The sequence below is a fragment of the Diceros bicornis genome, chromosome 3 (genome assembly GCF_020826845.1).
Source record: "Diceros bicornis minor isolate mBicDic1 chromosome 3, mDicBic1.mat.cur, whole genome shotgun sequence".
NCBI classification, from domain to species: Eukaryota; Metazoa; Chordata; class Mammalia; order Perissodactyla; family Rhinocerotidae; genus Diceros; species Diceros bicornis.
Window position 1 is genome coordinate 55,899,824 of NC_080742.1, and position 22,336 is coordinate 55,922,159.

General features: G+C 38.8%; 1 protein-coding gene across 5 annotated transcripts in view; it reads right to left on the bottom strand.

Moving 5' to 3' along the window:
• Positions 1 to 491: 491 nt before the first annotated feature.
• PDE1C (phosphodiesterase 1C) overlaps positions 492 to 22,336 on the bottom strand; it is a 515,800-nt gene continuing 493,955 nt past the window's right edge. For 3 of the 5 annotated variants that reach the window (XM_058527815.1, XM_058527825.1, XM_058527838.1), the window contains 2 exons: positions 20,334 to 20,402; positions 11,373 to 13,406 (listed from right to left, as the gene is read on the bottom strand). In XM_058527815.1, the coding sequence (XP_058383798.1) occupies positions 13,393 to 13,406; positions 20,334 to 20,402 (83 nt within the window). In that variant the 3' untranslated portion in view covers positions 11,373 to 13,392. Of the gene's footprint in view, positions 799 to 11,372; positions 13,407 to 20,333; positions 20,403 to 22,336 lie in introns of those variants that run through there. The other 2 variants (XM_058527845.1, XM_058527853.1) reach the window with 1 other exon arrangement.

The window sequence follows — 22,336 nt, forward strand, 5'->3', positions numbered from 1 at the left end:
AAATCAAGGGTCTTTATTTTTAATCTGGATCTGTTTTGTGAAGCCTGAGTGCAGAAATATCTACGAATACAATTCATCAGTCTTCTTTTCCCTCTAAGATTGCTACACTTGGAAGCACAACTTCTGTTTTGAATGCATTTACTTTGAAAGGTACATGTCTACTTGAATTTTAAATATTGTATTTAAAATTGAAAAAGATGTTTTAGAAGTGCATTTCTTAAATACAATGATTATTAAACCAATATTCTTATTGGGGCAAGTCAACTTCCAGGGATGAAAGTAGTGTCAATGGGAAGAATTTCATTTTTTATGAACAGATTACACCATTTTAATTTGAGTCCAATTTAGACTTTGAAAGATGTATACTAATAAAAGGCACATGAGACAACCTTCTTACTGGTTTGCTGCTGAAGTCTGCATTGACCCTCAAATCTAGCAACTGATGAGTCTATAACAGAACAACAAAGGGGAAAATCACCGACAGCCTTCACTTTGCCCTGGTGGAGTCAACCATGATAGCATCAGCCCCAAAGGCCTCCAAGGGTCTTGGAGGCATATCCTGCTGTGGCTGGTGAGTGCTGAGAGGCAGATGGTGGGCCTCTCCTTCACTCCCTCTCTTCCTCTCGACCTATTTTCTGTTCCAGCTTCGTGAGATGTTCTGAATCTTTTTCATTTTGATCCTCTGATCCAGCATCTTGTACCTTGCAGGATGCTCATCAGTTTTCTTTGGGACCGAAGGTGCATAGGAGCTAGATGCATAAGCAGGGCGTTTAAAATGACGTAGTGGAGGCTTGATGACTGGAGGTCATGCAAAGGAAGACAGACAACCATTAACCTCACCAATGACATGGCACACCTAAACACTGTGGGCAACTTCCTTGACTCTAGATCTGTTCGTTTTCTTTAAAATCAGGAGACAGACAGGATTGAACTCTCCCTCTCCCTGGGGATCTTATTGCAGGTAGGTGAATAAGCACATTATCACCTTGGTCATTCACTTAAAATAAATAAATACAAATTCCTCAAGATAGACAGTGATGACCCCAGAATCTAAAGGTTCATAACGAATGGATGGGGTTAAGGAGATGAGAGGGAGCAGTAGGGTCACTTTTGGGAACAGCAAAGCAAACACAGGTGAGCAGAACCATATCATCAACCAGCATTTAGCATCGTACGTAAGCTTTTAGGGTTGCAAACTGGCACACAATCCTGAAGTGCTAATAAAAAGTCCATCATTCAGAAGACATTTCAAAAACATATATATAAAGGTCTTGTATCCAAAGTATAAAAAGAATTCTTAAAACTCAACAGAAAGAAACAAACAGCTGAATTTAAATACAAGCAAAAGATCTGAACAGACTCCTCACTACAGAAGATATACATTTGGCAAAAAAGCATAGGAAAAATACTCAACAATTTTTGTCATTAGAGAATTGCAAATTAAACAACAATGATATACACTACATACCTGTTAGGATGGATAAAATCCAAAAAAAAATCTGATGATACCATTTGCTGGAGAGAATGCAGAGCAGCAGGAGCTCTCATTCTTGCTGGTGGGAATGTAAAATGTTACAGCCACTTTGGAAGACAGTTTGACAGCTTCTCATGAAGCTAGACATAGTCTTACCATATGATCCAGCAAGTCTGCTCCTAGGTATTTACCCAACTGATTTGAAAATCTATGTCCACATAAGAATCTGTTCATGAATTTTATAGAAGTTTATTCATAATTGCCAAAACCTGGAAGCAACCAAGATGTCCTTCAACAGTTCAACGGACAAATTGCAGAACATCCATACAATGGAATATTATTCAGTGACAAAAAGAAATGAGTAGTCAAGCCATGTAAAGACACAGATGAATCTTAAATGCATATTGCTAAATGAAAAAAGCCAGTCTGAAAAGGCTACACACTGTTTGAATCCATTTATATGACATTCTTGAAAGAGCAAAACAATAGAGATGATAAAAAGATCAGTGACTGCCAGGGGTTCGGAGGGAGGAGGTAGGATTAAACAGGCAAAGCATAAGGAATTTTTAGGGCAGCAAAGCTATTCCATATGGTACTGTAATGCTGGATACATGACACTATGCATTTGTTAAACCCATAGAACTTTGCAGCACAAGGAGTGAACCTTAATGTATGCAAATTTTAAAAATAATTTAGGAGGTCAGAGGAATCACAGAATGACATGCATAATGTAACAAAACAATCTAACTGCATTACAAATGTAGGAAACAACCTCACTAAATAGGGTGGGGGGAAAAGTTGCTCACCCAAGTAACTTTGGATACGAGTGGGTTCTGTTAGACCAAAGGCCAATGAAATTGTACACAAGTACTGTACGCTAGTTGATAAAGTTGTTTCCCATGGGGGTACAGGTTACCAATTCTAATACTACTCTATATGTCTACTAGAAGTGAATAATTATGCAAATGGAGAGTGGATGGTGAGAGCCAGGTTTCTCCCCGTTGGAGTGGGAGTTTACAGATAAACAAAAGGAGGAGGCTAGAAATGATCCATGTGGTAATGCATTAGAGTTGAAGACATCAGTATGAATTCATGTTTAACTTAATATAGATAGATAGTTACATATACATATATGTGTGTTGGTATACACACATATATTTCCTTGCTCTATGAGCTGAAAGGACCTAGAAGCAATGAAGTAGCTACTGGCCTAGAAGGTCCACTAGCAACGAGCACTCCTAGTGCCCAGATCTTGGTTTCTAATACCATTCTCCAATAAAAGGAACCAGGGCTCCTTGTAGAAATGGCTGATTCTAAGACTAGAGAACAAAATATGCAAGGTGAACCTGGAGCATTTTGTAGTGCCAGAAAGTAAGAAAGTATTAAAAAAAAAAAAAAAACCCACAATAACAGGACAAAGGAGTCCCCAAATGAAAGAGCTCCCAAATGGCCAAAGTTGGAACAATTTGAGCAACAAAATAAATACAGCAGTATTGAATTATAATCCGAAGTATAAAATACATCTCCATGAGTCCATACTGATATAAATAAATATTTGAATAAATAAATAATTGTAGGAGAATAGACAAATCTCTTATGCAGAAGAATTCCAAACAATTTATGTAGATACACCTTCCTCAAGGAGGAGGAGGCTTTAGTGTGGGGTTGAGCATAGTGACATCTTTCCAGAGAGTACAGTCTAGAAAGGGGACAAAAGAGTAACTTTATAGCACAGAAATCTAATAAACACTTTCTCAGCCAAGAGATCAAGGTTAACATCAATAGTGGTAAGTCATGTTGTTGTTATGCATCTTTGATTTTACGTGATGAAAATGGATGTTATGTGATAAAAATAGTACTTTACCTCCATGGTCTTCCTCCTCAAAATACATAACCCCACTCTAATGGTGAAAAAGTATCAGACAAGTCCCAATTGAGGGACATTCTAAAAATACCTGACCAATATTCCTGAAAACTGTCAAAATCACCAAAAATAAGTCGGAGAAACTTTCACAGTCAAGAGGAGCCTAAGGAGACAGGATGACTAAATGTAATGGGCTATCCTGGATGGGATCTTGGAACAGAAAAAAGATACTAGGTAACAACTAAAGAAATCTGAATAAAGTATGGACTGTAGACAATAATAAAAGTACATCATCTAACCTGCAGATCTATAAACAGAAGAAGGTAAAGTACTAATTGATTCTTCTTCCCTCACTCCCCTCTGCTCTAGCCCCCCACCACCCGCCCCGTCTCTTCCCCTTCTTGGTCCTGCCCATCAGCGTTCAGTCAGTGAGACAATGTAAACGTGAATAATGGTAAGACCAGATTAAATGATAATCACAGACAGATGAGCTATCATAATGAGATAACAGGTGTGAAGGAGCAGAGCTGGTGCTGAGCCACTGCCTCAAACACTAGCTCTCACTGAGGCTACTCCACTCTCACTTAAAGGGCCAGCCGCAAAGTGTGATACACAGGGGGCTCACCTTGAAGGGCTAAGACTGGGGACAGATCTATTAAACAAGAGGTCACGCTTGTGAAAAACCAGCTTTGCAAAGCTCTTCCAATAACAGGAAAACGCAAGACGTTTAGGATCAAGCAAAAGATTAGAAACAACCTAAATATACAATTATAGGGAATTGGTTAAGTTCTGGTACACTCTCAAAACGCACTACTGTGATACTATGGAAAAGTGATATAGATTCTATTAATAAAAATACAGGTTCATGTAATACTGTTAAATGAAAAAAGCAATCTCTTTACTATAAAAACATATAAATATGTGCATAGGAAAATTTGGAAGAACATACATTTAAACCACGGCGGTGATTATCTCTGAGTAGTATAAACATGGCTATTTTATTTCTTTTTGGTCATTTACCCTTCCAATTTTTCTATGATGATCAGGTTTTAATGATGTAACTTTTTAAAAAGAAACATACTACTGAAAATTTTTTCTGTAGAATCACGTATCAGAGCTATTCTACAAAATCATATGTAATAGAAAGTCGGTAAAACTGAGTTTACTTTGGGCTTTAGTACTAGACATCTCAGAGAGCTCAGAGCTGAATATACATTTCATAGCCTATAGATTAATACCCATTCATTGACTTAGAGCACCTACTGTGTCCTGCTGATACAACAATGGACAAAACAGACAGAAAACCCTGCCCTCTAGGGGCTTCCATTCTAGTAAATCCCTCTAAAACGTGTGACTGGCTTACAGAAGAAAAAAGTGTTCAAGCAAAATAAGTAATGTTATTACTACAAGCTCCATAATACCCACACCAACTTTGTCTTTTGAGTTAGCCTAACATGTAGTAGACTTTCAGCAAATGGTCCTGTAGTGACATAATAATATATATACAGAAGAACAGAGGGTTTTTTTTAAGATCTCGGAGTGCTTAATTCTGTTTCTTAAGGTAAACAAGGGATTCCAGCACAAAACACTCTAGGAACAAACATAAAAACAGTCCTGTTACCTTGGAGAATAGAGTAATACAGGAGAGGGCTTCAGATTAAAAGCTGATTGTTGCAAACGTCTGGGCTAACTGATTTACTGCTCCTCAAGTCACAATCCCTCTCCATATTCATTCTATTTTCACGACTCAGCATGAACCCAGCCAAAGTATTATTGAATTTCCCACTTCTCAGCACGAAGAAACATTTACTGTTTGCCGGAATTCTGATTGTCAGAACAAAAACTCTCCTTGCCACTGGAGTCGCTGCAAATAGAGTTGAACCCGCTGATAGAGATCGGCTCCCCACAGAGTTTGTGGAAATACTTACATGCCTGCTGTCACTCTCACTCAAAATGTGGGGAAAAAAGAAAAATTCATGCAGGGCTGTTTTGTATGCATTGATTGCCTTTCCCCTCTGCAGGGGAACGCGATTTGATGACAGGGCAAAACAGCGGAGCCAGGGATGAGGGCACCATCCTGAATTTAATGGGGACCTTTCTTCGCGGGTGCTGGTGTGGCCTCCTGAGGACTCTCTTATTCGTCTTCCAGCTATTCCTGAGATATTCCTGGAAGGGGGTCTGACCCTTCTCCTTTCAATGACCAGGCACTTCTCACAGCTGAACCCAAGCAGTAGCGATGCAGTCCTCCTCTGGTGGAGAAGAACCAAACTGGGAACAGAACCCCCTCCCCTCCATAGGCTTGATTATCAGAAACCTGGACCTTTTTCCTCTTGGGGACACATTCACAAAGTCTGCTCTCATCTCTTAGAGTAATTTACTTGGAGAAAAGAATCTAATTAGCTAATGAAGATTTGACAAAGACACATATCTCTGCACAGAGCCTGAACTAGGGCAAGTCATTATCTATATTACTTTCAAACGTGCTTAGGAAAAGAAAAGTTCCAGACAAAAATTGACACATCATCATCCTTTATTTTACAATTACACACAATGTTTGTTTTTCGTAAAAGTAATGCTCTTTTAGAAGTTTTAAAACTTCATCTTTTTCATAAACACCATAATTCCTCCCAAAGATGTCTATGACTTTCTCACTGTCCTCTGCCACAACCAACCTATCTTTTATTCTCTCTCTCTGTCTCTGAGACCATTTTGCTTGGTGGCTACATTTTTTTTTTTTTTGGTGTGGGAGACTACTGCATAGAATTATTCTTCTTCAGAAAATAGATATTTATTCAGATATCAAATTAATATAGCTGTTCATTGGATTCAGATACTGAAATATGAATAAGGTTTTTAAAGTTCCTTGTTTGATTATTTATTTAGTCTACTGCTTCTCAAAGTACCCTCACTACAGCTGTGAATGTAATTGTTGTTGGGAGAGGGAGGGGCTCCTCAGTTAAACTTAACTAGGTTGAAGTTAAACTAATATTTTCATGGTGGGACTTCTCAGAGACCTAAATAATGGTGACATGTATTATGAATCTCCAAGAACAGCCAATAGCATGCAATTTTTCTCAATTTTATTAGGCTAAGGAACCCCTTTTATTAGGAGCATCTCACAGAGTATTCAGCAAAAAATACTTGCAGAAAGACTGAGTTAATTCATTATCATATGTCACACCATATCGTGTCTCATTAATTCAGACACCCTGTCACTTTGCACTAAGTGAGAGTAGGCCAGAGAGAATGGTCACTAGTCCTCATCTAATCTAGGTCCAGCCTAATTCCCGTGAGTTAAACAATAATCTCCGTTAGAATCTGACTGTGTTCTTTCAATCCCCTACAACTTCAGGGTGATCTTTTAGAACCACCACACTGCAGCAGATGCAGCTTCATACAGAGAATTTCTGAATCTCTGTTGCGGAGCACTACCTCCAAAGGCAGCAACTGGGTACTCTTAGCTTCTGAATAAATTCTAATATTGGCACCTTTTTAAAGAAAGAATTTTTGGACATGTGTTTTCTTCTCTTTCAAAGATAATTCCATGATATGACTTTTGGAAAAAACATTTCCATCTATAGACATTTTCTGTATGCATTTACACACACAAAAAAAACATACACTAAACTAACAAGATAAAAAATAATCATTTATTGCCTGTTAAATGTTGTTTTACACAAAAACAAAATCCCACTGCGTACATTCTATTTCTAAAATCAGTGTCTATTTGTGGTATCTGTCTGCAACCTGATGGAAGGCCTTTATAAAAATGCACAAAAATCATCCATGAGTTTTGAATTGCAAGCGATTGGATTATTAACATCAGCTCCATTGAGGATGGAATGATATAAGAACTGAGCCTGTGATTTTTCTTTCAGGATCCACCATGGTAAAAAATAATTATAATATCTGGCATATATTGTGTACTAGGCACGATGCTAAGAATGTAATATGAATTAGCCTTTATTCTTCACTACAAACTTATGAGGCAAGCACTATTATCAACACTTTTTTGAGTGAGGAAACTGAGACTTAATGAGCTTAAGTAACTTGCACAAGTTTACACAGCAAGTGTGCAGGAAGTCTGGATTCTGGATTCATATTTAAGCAGGCTGACTTCAGAGCCTTCCTCCTATATCTGAAACAACCTTTGACCAAAGTTCACAGTGGGTTTTAATAACTTCTACTATAAGTTACAAGAGTCAAGTAAACACCACGTTCTACCTCACTTATACTGTCAATATTTGAGTATATATCTGTGTAATATATAGAATTCTTGAATACCCTTGTTAATAGCCATAATCACACATCCCCCAAAGCAAAAGCAAACCACGCCCCCCCCAATACAATTTGTGGCAATGGCTCGAGAAGGACTTACATAAAGGTGTTGGCTAGCAGGTCTCTTATATAACTGCTTCACTCTCTTCCCTCACCTATGCTAGACTGGAATGTTGACAGATATTCTGAAAGTCTAGTTCACGGGAGACAAGCAGTCAAGCCCAAAGAGCTCCTGGAGCTTGGGTAAATTTTTTAACTCCTTGGTTCTCACCCCTGGCTGCATATGAGAACCACTCAGAGAGCTTTTAAAAATCCCAGCGCTCAGGGTCCAGCCCTGTGGCGCAAGTGGTTAAGTGCACACGCTCAGCTGCGGTGGCCCGGGGTTCGCAGGTTTGGATCCCGGGCGCGCACCAACGCACTGCTTGTCAAGCCATGCTGTGGTGACGTCCCATGTAAAGTAGAGGAAGATGGGCACAGATGTTAGCCCAGGGCCAATCTTCCTCAACAAAAAAGAGGCGGATTGGCAACAGATGTTAGCTCAGGGCTAATCTTCCTCACACATACACAAAAAAATCCCAGCGCTCAGGTGGTACGCCAGACTAATTAAAACAGAATCTATGGGGGTTAACTGAAGCCTCAGGATTTTTAAAGTTCTTCGGATAATTCCACTCTCCCAGAGTTTGAGAACTACTGTTTTAGTCTCTCCAATCCTCTCCTTCCTTATCGTCACAAAAGAAACCATAGTACTATTTTGCACACACTGAAAGTGTTCTGTCAACTATAAAGAGCTAGCCAATGCTGTTGCTATATTTTGATCACAACGAACTGCATAGCTGGGGAGGAGTCCTTTATGCATCTATTCAAGTTACTTGCGGTCTTCAGAATTATGCTTTTTCCCCCCTCCTGTCCACTATATTTGTTCTTCCCATTAAGTCTACCATGAAGACAAAAGCTAGGAGAAATGAAAAGGCATTCTTTTGTTGGAGAAAGCAACTTGGATGCTGTCACTTGAGGACTGTGAGAAAATCCACAAGAAGAAGAGCCAACACTCAGTGACCACTTTTTTCTACAAAAATCTAACACTTGGAAAAAGAAAGAATAAGACCACAGCGGAAGTTCCTGTTATGTGACTAAGAGGTATAAGTGGGAGCTTTGCAGCCAGAAAGATCTGGTTTCAAAGCCTCCTTCACCACTCCCAGCTATTTCATCTTGGGCAAGACCCTGCACCTCTCTGAGCTTCATTTCCATTCCACAACCCAGTGTAACAATATTACATACCTAACAGGGCTGTTGGGAGGACTCAGCGAGATTGGGCACGTAAAGGATTTACCACAGGGTCTGGCATAAAGAATGCCTTTGGTTAATGGTAACTTTTATTATTATTGTTTTGATAATGATCACGTCTGAGGGGAAGTATGGTAGATAAGGTGAAACTAAAACCCTGAACAGACAGAGTGCCAGAGAAACTTCTAGGACAGGCACTGCCATTTCTTGCAGTACTGATTTCGGGCTGGTAGACAGGGTGTTGCTCAGCTTCTTCTGCCCTTTTGAGATAATCTGCCTGATGTCAGCTTAGGTCTCTGATTTGTCATCTCTCTGGACTCTTTCTTGCTTCTACCTGGGGCATCTTTTTAGAGTATCTAGAATAACCTGGCTGATGCCTGATCCTGATCAAGTCAGACACATTAGCTAAGTTGGTATGAATCAATTGCATTTTGAAGGTGAGCTCATGAGGACACACAAAATCAGCCAAAAGACTCCTCTCAATGTCAACATCAGCTCCTTGGAGGACTGAATCAAGATGAGTTCATCCCAACACCAAAGGTGGAAACACACCCTTTAACGCTCTAGCAGTTTGGCTGAATTGCCTTTCAAAGCTGGTCTTTTCCTTAAGGCGCAAGTGGAAAATATTAATTCGTTTCATCAGAAAGGAAGACTTGGCCCTTCATTATCTAGGCTTCCCATGAGACGTTTTAAAAAATGAAAATGAAATATAACAATCTTTTATAAACCCAGGGCTTTGCTGTTTAAGGAGCCCAGTAGCATGGCTTTCCTCTTTCGTATTGTTCAGTGTTTTCACATCCATTATCTCATCTGTAGCCCCCCCTTTCCACCATCTTTGGAAGGGGACCAGATTTGGTTCTGTCTCTGCCCCCGTACGACTCGGGCATATGATTTCGGTTTCCCATTTTAAAAGCAGAGATAATAACATTCATTGCAGAGGGCTGTGGTGAGGACGAGAAGAAATCATTTGTGTGAAACAGCCAGCAAGGTGCTAACACATTGTAGGTGCTCACTCAGTATCAGTTTCCATCCCTTTCCTCAGATGAGGATCCTACATTTCAGGAATTATCTGGAAGATTTGCAATTGTCAGGAAAATTCAGTAGCATTATACTTTTCCAGCTAGGGACTTCATTTGTCTTCTCAAGACACAAAAGCATTATATTGAGGCCACACTGATAGGTGACCCTTCCTTTTGTAGAAATACAATTTAGCAACATTTACCCAGCTGGAAAATTACTCTTAAACCATACACATTAGATGTAGTGTTGTCTAAAGTGATGATCTATTCTTATCCTCTTCAAGGTGTATTTTATATTAAAACTAGAATAATTAAACCCATCATCTACATTTTTCAAAACTCTGGCTCTCCAAGGATTTCACCTCAAGAAAATGAGAATGCTAAATAATCTACTGGTTCCATATTTTAAGCTTACAGAGCAAAGAGTGCAGGGGACAGGAAGCTTGCTGTCTGAGAAGCTATCCAGAAGGAGTCGAGTTGACACTGCCTGAGCCAAACCACTAGTATGAAAAGATGACCTGACCAGCATTTCCAGGTCCCCAGAGGAATGTATGTCCACAGGGAAAAGACAGACCACATAGTTTTGTTGCCCTTCATCCAACCTGAAACTGTTTGCTTTCACCTGAGGTTCTCAACCCTGGATGCACATCAGATCACCTGGAGAGATTTAAAATTTACTGATGCCCAAGCCCACCTCCAAGAGTCTCTGAAGTAAGCCATTATTTTAAGGTGGAGTCCAAGCATCTGTATGTTTGTAACGCCCAGTGATTCTAATACGCAACCAGGTTGAGAACCACTGGCTTAGGTGCCGAGTTTGTTTTGAGAATAAGTCAGCTCATACTTAGGTTTCAAGGGATGCTTGGGGCAGCTGTCAGGGTCTGGTCATTGCATACAGGAGTGACCAACCTTGGCCATGTGCTAAGATCTGTGACAAGAATCAACCCATGAAAATTTACTTTTGGGAGAGGTGGTATGGTATTATGAGCAAAGCATGGGTTTGGGGCAACACATAACAAGGTTAAGCTTTTACTAGCTGTGAGACCCTAAGGAGATAATCTGTTCTGGGACTCAGGTTTTTGGGTTTTGTTTTTTTTCTGTCAAGTGGGAAAAACAGTCACTGCCTTGCATGGCTGTAGTGAGGATTTTAAAGGGGATATAAATGAGATAATGTATGTACAGTACCTTGCAACCTTGCACAGTGCCAGTACATCGCAGGTACTTGGTATGTGGCTACCATTATTACATAATACAAGAGATGAAAGGTCACCACTGGGGGCCTTTTAATGGTGCCCTTCCTGGTGGATTTCTTATTATAATATAGAAAAGTCACATAATTCCCCACACACCTGGATTTTATTACATGAACGACCTCAGCACACAATGAAGAGATTAATTTAACGAATTTATTTGTGAATATTTGGCAGAGAACACACCACTCTGATTCACAAAAGACTAATTATCCAAAATGTGCATTGTGAAAAAATATATATGTATCAATGTTTTTCCATTCAGCCACCTGAGGAAACCACTTTGCTGAAACCAAGTGCCATCCTAAGTGAAGCAAAAACATCTAGCCCACATTCTAAACTATTTATACAATGTACAAATATGGAGGTTCATTCAATCACTTTGGGCGATGCCTAACCATGAGTGCAAAGGAGTGCTGGAAATCCTGGATGGATGGCATGTGGCTTAGACAAGCAACCAGGAGAGAAGGAGTTTCAGTCCCTGAATTCTAATCTTGATGTAATTACAAAAATGAAAAGGGCACTTTTGATTCTTAAGACTTTTTGCATTTATTATGCTGAACCATAATAATTCTTTGAGTTACCTTATTGGAAGCCATTCTTGAACCACTGATACCTTGGTCTTTCCGATACTTCTTCTTTATGCTTTACCCCATAGATAATTAATCATGCTATAAACTTCATGAGGATGGGGACAGGGTGTTATGCACACTTGCATCCCCAGAACTTAATCATAGTACTGGTAACAGTTGGTGCTGAGAAATATTTAATGAATGAGTAAACTACTCTGCATCACACTCATTAACCTTCACAGATCTCCCACTTACTAAAGAGTAAATGAATCATTTAGAATATATACCAGCTGGCAAAGTTGATCAGAGTCTACAGAACCTAATATTTCTCCCTTGCTTCAGCAATGTCTTGATGCCCAGATTTGCTGCCCACGTTTGCTCCAAGAAGAATGTCAGCAATTCCTTTCCTTTGAAGTTTCACGTTTGAGGCTTGAGCTCTTTTTTTTACACAAATGCTACAATCTCAGCTCATTTCTACAGGTCTTACCACAGTATGGAGAGGCACTGAGGCATAGTTTTAACAAGCCCTTCTCCCTCTGACAATTAGATGAAAGAAGAGGAGCAATGAAGCAAGGCTGGAAAATAAGCTCTTTTCTCACCCAACAACTGCTAGCTATTAAATGCCCTGCAACCTTATGATTTAACGATGAATGTTTTAATTTAATAAAATTATTATTTTAATTAATAAAAAAAGAATTAAAAAGTCCTCTCTCAAGGAGATGACCGACTTCAATTTAGTTTTTTTGTTTTCATTTTGTTTGCCCCAGAAAGCACAAAGTACATGAGGCATGCTGTTTCAAAGAAGAAAAATATTTGGGAGATTATGCAAGCTAAGTCTTTTCCTTGATTTTTTTCATCAGTATGTGCATTTTCCCATGCTGCATGTGAAGATGGGAAGTATAAGGCTGAATCAGTTACGTTTGTGTTTTGTTCACACCAACAATGACCTATGCCAGAAGAAGCCTATAGAGATAAATTTCTTCAGGGTTCTAGAGCTCTGAAGTGCTAGGTCAATGCACAACAAATGAGCTTTGATCTAGTCCATAGAAAGAATGACTCCTGCCAACCCTCAAACTGAACTCAAGATAAAAGACAATTGCAAAAAGAGCTCTCATTGGAGTCTTCACTTAAAAGACAGTGCAGGATCCCTCCACACCCCATTGTGCTTGAAATTGGTACATAGGTAATTGATTTAATCCCCAGGCAGAGTACAAGTGTGAAAAAAAGGCAGTTACAGTGGGAACTATTTGAGATCAGTCTTTAGCCACCGGCAATGAAACTCAGTAAAGAGCACAAGCTTGCAGCCTGCTAACTTTGGGCAGCTATTCATCTGATTGTACCTCATTTTCCTAATTCATGAAATGGAAATAATAGTACCTTCATTAGAGGTTGTTGTGAGGATTACATGAGATAATACATGTAAACCACCTAGCATTGTCCCTGGTATTTAATAAATGTGTAATATATGTCAAAGTATTTATTGTAAAAACCTGTATTAGGGAGATCAGAAGTTATTATTTTTGAAGTTAATCACTCAATAACTTACAATAGACATAATGTTTTGTTTTGGTAAAAGAAACATAAGCTTCCTAAAATGTCTTCAGACCTCAGAGCTAGTCAGTTCTCTTCTGAGAAATCCTCTGGAGAAGATGTTTTATCCGTAGTCCCCTAGAAAAGGACACATAACAATGTCATTGGAAGCCAGCTGGTATCTCAACACACAAACTCTTTCTACATCAGGCAATGGAGATTAGAAGCAGAGTCGCATCTACTGCCAACACTACAGTGCACGCTAGCAGCTACACACACAGAGGAGCAATCAGCTACCTGCATCAGCGAATGGCTACGGTACTGTACCTTTCCATCTAAGGACCACTTCAGGAAAGTGATGTGACTGAGGCGCCCTGGGGAATCTGCTCAGAAGTAAGTCACTGACTAGTCTCCATCATCATGACTGTAAGTGGTGGTGAAGGTCTGGGCCACTCTTCCACTGAGAGCCAACATTTCCTCAGCTCTCCATCACTTATGGCCCCCCGATGGAGCTTGATTGGGTTCACAAACCTCATGGGGCATAGTTGAAGTTGGCTCTAGAAAAAAATTGGCTGCAGGTGCTATTACTTTACCATATAAGAGTCACTTTGCTATTGATGTGCAAGGAATCAAGGTGATGTCCCCAGAACTGTTTTCTGGTCCTGGAGGACCAGAAATGAGGACCCCTCTGATAATTCTGGAAACCACACAAGCAGTTCTTTAATGAAGTGATCTCTGGTGGCTTCCAGATTGAAGCATGTTATTTGCAGAACTTTCTTCATATCTGAATTCTAATATCCGAACACTCACCTCTCCCAATAGATTAGAAAAGGAAAATATTAAATTTCCCTGAAATATATAGAAAATCATGTCTACATGGATGAAACTAAACAAAGCAGTCTTGGAGGACAGCCATAGATTTCTCACTTAAAAAAATTCTTCAATATATAATGCTTCAAACATGCAGAAAAGTATAAATAATAATATAACAAATACCCATATATTCTCAATACAGTTTAATTAAATCTTAACATTTTGCATATTTGTTTAAAAAATTTATTTAAAGAGATTAAATATCACAAGTAGAGGTGAAGTACCTAGTATACCCTTCCATGATACTTCTCTCTCCCCTGCAAAAAACCATCATCCAGAATTTGGTGTTTATTATTCCTGCGCAGATATTCATTCAATTATTGCATTTGTATGTATCCATAAAATATTTGGTATTTTTGCTTGTTTTAAAAGATAATATAAATTGTGTTAGGTGGTATATATCTTGTTGCAACTTGCTTTTCTTGTTCAACGTTATGTTAAGCATTGTTTATAATAGCAAAAAATGGAAAACAACCATCAATAGGAGAATAATAAAATATCCTGTAGCACATCTGTATAATAGACTGCTAAACAGATGTTAAAATGGATGATGTTTTTCAAAGAACTAGCTTTGTATTTTGCATAGAATTTCTTTTGCCACACATTAGCAAACTTTCTGTGGATTTTTTTAAAGTTGTCTTCTTAAAAGCAGAATGGAGCTGGATTTTGTTTTTCTTATCTAATCCGATAATCTCTCTATTTTAATACCAGAGTTTAAGCCATTTGCAATTATTGTTATTACTGATATTTTTGGACTTGATCCTACTGTCTAATTTTGTAATCATTCTTTATTCCTTGCTTCTTTTTCTTCCCTTCTGTCTTCTTTTAAGCAGATACATTTTCTATTTTCCCTTTCTTTTTTGTTGTTCACTTGCTGATTTAGATGCTATAGGTTATATTTCAATATTTTACTGATGATTCTTTGTGTTAAAAGGTACAAAATTACAAAGTTCTGCCCAAAGACAAATACATCTTTGCACGCCTTAACTCACTATTGAATATCCCTCTTTCCATCTATAGCTTCTGTTTCCTTTTTTAACACAGAAGTTGGACACTATTTTTATGGTCATTAGTTACTCAACTTTACCAACGTGTTTTATTTACTTGTATGCTCACCATTAATTGCTGTATCTCACACTTTGCTTTTGGGTTCACTTTTCTTCTTGTTGGAGTATATCCCTTAATACTTGTTTTAATGAAGTCTGTGAGTAGTAAATTATGTCATCATGTACCTGAAAACGTTTTACCTTGCCTTCAGTCATAACTAATAATTTAGCTATTATACACTGCTTTATTTTCTCTCAGCATATGGAAGATACATCTTCATTATTTTCTGGCATCTACTGTTGCCAGAAAGCAATGCAAATTTTGCTTTCAGTTGGTTGTCATTTTATTATAGGTAACCTGCTCACAGCTCCCCTGAACATAACCAGCTTCAACACATTTTACACTTTTCTCACTCTTAATGTAATTTTGAGCCATCTTACACAACATCTTTAGGTATGCATTTCGTTTTAATCAGGTGGGAAAATCGAGGTGCATTTTCCATCTAAGATTTTGAGTCTTTAGAGCCACTTGTCTATCTTCCACACTTTTTATTTTTTTTGGGAGGGAGGAGTGAGGAAGACTGTCCTTGAGCTAACATCTGTGCCCGTCTTCCTCTATTTTATATGTGGGACACCGCCACAGCACGGCTTGATGAGTGGTGTGTAGGTCCGCACCCAGGATCTGAACCTGTGAACCCTGGGCCACCGAAGCGGAGCGCGCAAACTCAACCACTACGCCACCAGGCCAGCCTCTTTCATTTTCTTTTTTGAGATACAATTTAGCATTTGAAGTGTACAGGTCAGTGGTTTTTAGTACATTCACAAGGTTGTGCAGCCTTCACCAATATTTAATTCCAAAACATTTTTATCACCACTAAAAGAAATCCCATACCCATGAGAATTCACTCCCAATTCCCTCTCTCATCAGCCTCTAGCAGCCACTAATCTACTTTCTCATCAGCCTCTAGCAGCCACTAATCTACTTTCTGTCTCTATGGATTTGCCTATTCTGCATGTTTCACATAAATAGAACCATACAATATGTGACCCTTTGTGCCTGGCTTCTTTCATTTAGTAAAATATTTTCAAGGTTCATCCATGTTGTAGAATGTCTCAGTACTTTCTTCCTTGAGCATGGCCAAATAGTAATCTATTGTATGGATATACCACATTTTATTTATATATTCATCACTTAATGGACATTTAGGTTGTCTTCACTTTTTGGCTATTATGAATAATGCTGCTATGAATATTTGTAACAAATTTTTGTATGAACATATGTTTTAAATTCTCTTGGGAATATACCTAGGAGTGGAATTACTGAGTCATATGGTCACTCTGTTTAACTTTCTGAGAAATTGCCAAGCTCTTCCAAAGCAGCTGCACCATTTTGCATTCCCACCAGCGATGTATGATGGTACTAATTGCTCTGCATCTTCATCAACACTTGTTATTCTCCATCTTTTTGGATAAAAACACTTGTTATTATCCATCTTTTTTATTCTTGTCATTCCAGTGCATGTGAAGTGGTATCTCACTGTGGTTTTGATTTGCATTTCCCTAGTGACTAATGATGTTGAGCATCTTTTCACCTTCTATTTGTGTATCTTCTTTGGATAAATGTTTATTCAAATACTTTGCACACTTTTTAATTGGGTTATTTGTCTTTTTATTGTTGAATTTTAAGAATTCTTTACATATTCTGGATACTAGATCCTTATCAGATATATGATTTGCAAATATTTTCTTCCATTCTGTGGATTTTCTTTCCATGTTATTCATAATGTCCTTTGAAGCACAAAAGTGTTTAATTTTGATGAAGTTGAATTATCTATTTTTCTTTGGTTGCTTGGGCTTTAAGTATCAAATCTAAGAAACCATTACCTAATCCAAGGTCATGAAGATTTACCCCTATGTTTTCTTCTAAGAGTTTTACGGTTCATGCTCTTTCATTTTTTATATGGTTCTCTCTCTACACTGTGTTTGATATAACGTCCTAAGGACTATCTTCCAAGATTAATTCTCTTTTCAGTTGTGTTCTACCTTGAATTTATCCCATCAACTGTACTTTTCTTTCTTTTTTTAAAATTCCAATGACTATATATTTGTTTGCTTTTTTAAATTTCAGGTTTTAAATTGCTTCTTTTATATATCTCTGTTCTTGTTTTGTTTCTGCACAATTTTACTTTATTGTTTTTTATGGATTATTATTCCTCCATTTGGCTCTTTGAGTATCCTAAAACATAATATTTTAAATTGTTTGACAGCACCAAGAGCTTGCGGTAGAGGTATTTGCATCAGAGGGAGGCAACGTGGTATACCTGAGGCAGGAAGGACAAGCAGTGAGCTGGCCATTGTAATGAGTGAGGTGGAGGGTGTCCGCTACACAAAGCATGGTTAATTATGTCAAGTGTCTGGAGAACTACCCTCTCCACCTCTACAGGCTTTGGAGTAGTCAGAACTCAGAGCCCAAGACACCCAATTTGGGACACTGTAGACTGCCAAATTAAGGCCAATGACAAGGTGGCTGAGACTTTGACTCAGAGGCCTTGGAAACCCAGCAGGCCAGCAATATGCCCCAGCACAGCAGGTGGGAACTAGCTCAGCTCTGCATATTCTTGTAGATGTCCAGGACGACTTCGGAGGTCCCACCTGACCCAGGAATGTTATGATCTTACAAAGAAGAGCAAACACCATCACTATACACAGAAGTTGCTTGGTTTAGAGCTGTTTTCCTCCTAATGTTTATGGTCCTAATAGCACAATAACCACAAGCAGGGACAAGACAAAGGCAGCTTGCAGAGACTACAGAGCAAGGTCTACTCAATACTAAAAAACAGATTAGTATAGCTGATACAAATCCAAACTTGAAAATGAGCCTTTTTCTGAGGATGGTTGTTTTCTACATAGTCATAAACTAAATTAGACAGTGCTCACTCACACATCCATGTACCCAGCCTTACAAACATTAATGAGCACCCAATATGTGCTTGTCACCTTGGCAGGCACTGGGGTAGAAAGGATAAGACAGCCTCCATCTTTGAAAAAGCCACCTATCAACGTAAACGGACTTATAAGCAAATCGTTATTAGTCAATATTAATTCTACCTAGATGATTTGGAGGGACTGCAAAGAGAAATTAGCCAGGGGGAGAAAAGGGGAAGGTGTATGCCAGGCAGCGTGACAAAGGCAAGAAAGTTCAAGGGCTACTCAGCAGACACTGAGTCCAGTTGTTGGATTGTGGTGGGGAAGCTACAGAAGTTGAGGTTGAAAAAGCAGACAGACATAGATTATAGTTCATCTAATCTAAGATGCCACTGATTGTAAAGTGAACTATTATTTCATGTACAAACAAGAAAAAACTGTTGCTAATTAAATTATAACACACCATTGATTGTGAAACATTCCTGTTTCAGAGGGGCGAAAATACAAGACATTGTCTCTCTCAGAATGGTTGAAACATGGCAATTCTCAAAAGAAGAAACATAAAAAATAAATTAACGTTAGAAAACAGATTTTTTCAAAAAAGGATAAAATAAATGCAAACCAAACATGGATATAATTTTTTCTTATCAAATTGGTAAAGTATTAATGTTAGCATCAGCAAGAGCATATGAAATGGAAAACTCACCACTAAAAATATAAAATAATCTTTCTGGAAATCACTTTGATAATAATGTGTCAAGAATCTAAATATGTACATATTCTTTGAGCCAGTAATCCTACCTACAGAAATCTGTCCTAAATCCATACTTACAGACTCAGAAGAAGATTTATGTGCAAGAATGTAAAGTTATTTACAATAACAAAAATGCAAGCTACATAAATGGCAATTATCAATGAATATATAAATAAATTGTGGTATAATCGTATGAAATGTTAGTCAATCACCAAAATATTTATTTATTTATTTATTTATTTATTTATTTATTTATTTATTTGTGAGGAAGATCAGCCCTGAGCTAACATCCGTGCCAATCCTCCTTTTTTTGCTGAGGAAGACTGGCCCTGAGCTAACATCCATGTCCGTCTTCCTCTACTTTATATGAGATGCCGCCACAGCATGGCCTGACAAGCAGTGTGGTTGTGCGTGCCCGGAATCCGAACCCGGGCTGACAGGAGCAGAGCGCATGCACTTAACCACTACACCACGGGGCCGGCCCCTGAAATATTTTTTAATATTTAATAACACGGGGGAAATCTCATAATGTAATGGTAAACTTTTAAAGGGAGGAAACAAAACTCCATGTAGAGTAGAATTCCAATCTAGGAAAAAAAAAGTATTTAATACAGACTGGAAGGAGAGGTAATCTTGGTCAGCTCTAAGTGGTAGCATTATTGGCAACATTTTTCCTTCTTATAATTTTTATTATTTTTCGATTTTTCTACAATGTCCATTTTACCTTTTATAACATCTCCTTCCCCCCCAAACAAATGTGTTTTTCCAAGTTCTACTGGTAAAAATTAAATTGTGGTAGAGAAAGTAAACCTATGCATAGAGACAGAATGACTAATAAGTGTCTCTCATATTAAATAGTAATCACACAGGACACCATGAATGCTTAAAATTTTCTAGTAAATGTTAGATGGGATCCAATATAGATCGTTCATGACTTCCATATTTCTCTATAGTAGAGATTAGCTATGAGCACTCACTATGAGTCAGTACTATGCTAAATTTACAAGCATTATTTCTAATTCTTATCATGCAGACAGATGAGCAAACAGAAGCTCCAAGAAGCTGAATAAGGGAGTGAGCTTGTACAATTCGAACACGGCAAAGCTGGGATTTGAACCCAAGTCTTTCTCCCACACGGAAGGCTCATATTCCTTCCCCTGCACCATCTGTCTCTCAAGAAAACATTTCCATAGCATGTCCAGACGAACACTAAGGAAGATCAAGATTCTATTCTTTCCATCAGTGAGTAGGAGGGATTGTTGACCAGCTATGGATACATTACGTCCATTCCTGGAGGAACCTTACAAATGTGGATGATAGAGACAAAGCTCTCTGATGACATGGGGTAGACTGGATAAACAAGGGCCCAGATTCCCAGTTTATCAGCTGCTAAACTCAACTCCTGAGAAACCAGTCCTTTCTGTTGTCTGTGATCGCTAAGTTTACGGCGTGATGCTGTTTACCCACCTGGCAAGGTGAGGCGACTTGTGGAGCTAGTGCTTGGGGCTGGTGAGCCATGAGAACGCTTCTTTGTGCCTGTAAAGAGGATAAAGAGGATAAGGAAAAGTAGGATTGTAGACAGACTTCTGGGACAGGTAAATGCTCATCTGAAACATTATCAAATGATCCAAAATTTGATCTGAAAATAATGTTTAGAAGAAGGTTGGGTGAAGTTGCGGGGGCAGCACGTATTCGGCGATCCAGAAGAGCCAGGAGCACAGCCTTTAGCTCCGTGTGTGTGACTGTTCTCAGTCTCCCGGTTGGCAGGTTGGTATGTGGGGACCAGCACATAACTGAGCAGGACTGCCCCTTAGGATCACTAGGGAAGTTTCTAAATATGCAGTTGCCTAAGTACCACTCCCAGAAATTCCGTTTTCACTGTACTAGGGTGGAGCTCCAGTATCAGTATTTTTAAAGCCCCCCAAATGATTCTAACATGCATCCAGGGTTTAGAAGCACTGCTGTGGAAGGGAAAGTTCTGGATTTAGAATCAAGGAATCAGGGGTTTGTCCCTGCTTTGTCCCTATAGCCTTTACTCGCTATTGGACATCAAAGAATGAACTTGATCTCTCTGAAGCTAGGTTTTCATCTGTAAAATGAGGGAAATGAACAATTACATCAAAGGGTTCTGGTGAAGATGAAAAGAACCAAGGTGTGTGAGGACTCAGGAACTGTGAGAGACTACACAAATGCTAGGTTAGTGGGGTCTGTGAGTTCTCTGCAGCTGGCAGCAAAATTCCTATTAGGAAATGGATTATCTTTGTTCATATAAACAGTTTAGTGGGTCATGAGGGAATGAAAAGGCAGACCCCAGGGTGAGGATCAGGAAAGAGAGCAAAACAAAGGGAGGGCTGAATTGTTACGCAAAAGAACATTTGATATATATATAAATATGTGTGTATATGTATGTATATGTATATACACACATATACATACATATACATTTTACTTTGTATTTAGATATACATATACACATAGACACAAATATATATACACACATATACATATATACATGTATATTTTATATATAAATAAAATATTATTTACTTATTCACTTGTGTCTTTATTTTGCCATCCAGAGTGGGGCAAAAGAGGGCTGGAGGCCAGAATCCAGTAACATGGCAGATATTCAGTCTGAGTTGGCAGAAATGCAGCGAGAATTCTTAAGTAGAGGATATACATGACTCAGTGTGAAGTTATTTCTGTTACAAGTCCCCTGAAGCTACCCAAAATTTCCGTCAAGTCTACTCTACGTGTAGAAGGCTCATGCGAGTGGAGGTTGCATTAGCTGAGAAAACTTTGTCAGAGTCAACACAGTCGTGGGGGAAGACAGCAAGACAACCCATCGACTGATCGACGTCAGAGGAAGCAGGAACTTGGGGGTTGGAGGCGAGTGGGTCAGTTTTCTCTACCCCAGAACCCCTGGTGACATGTGGAGAGACACACTTGGAATGGTGTTTGAGAGTGTTTCATTTCAGTCTTAAAGAACAGGGTATGACCCTTGACATCTGTATTGTTGTTAATTATTATTATTATTATTGGTAGAAGTACTGTTAATTGTATTAGTGGTAGTAGTAGTAGTGAAAATAGAAAACACAAAATTAATCCAAACACCTCAGACCCACAAAAACTGTTAATTTGCATGAGGTGAGAGAAGCTATATCTGGCAGAACTTTATGTCTCCATTTTCCAGGTCTCGTAGATGCCCTGAATGTCAGGGTTGGTGGGGAACTTAGAGGGTTCAAACCTGGCTGTAACTGTGATTCAGAATCCCCTGAGGTGATTTTTATAAATACGGCTTCCAGGGGCCTTTCCTGAGCCTACTGAAGCGGAATCTCCAGGGAATGGAGCCAGAAGTTTGCAGGTCAACAAGTTCCCCAGGTGAGTCTAATGATCATCCGTCGAATGAGGTGTCTCGGACATCCCGAGGTGAAAAGATTTACTCAAAGTGATACTTTGGGTCAGGGCCA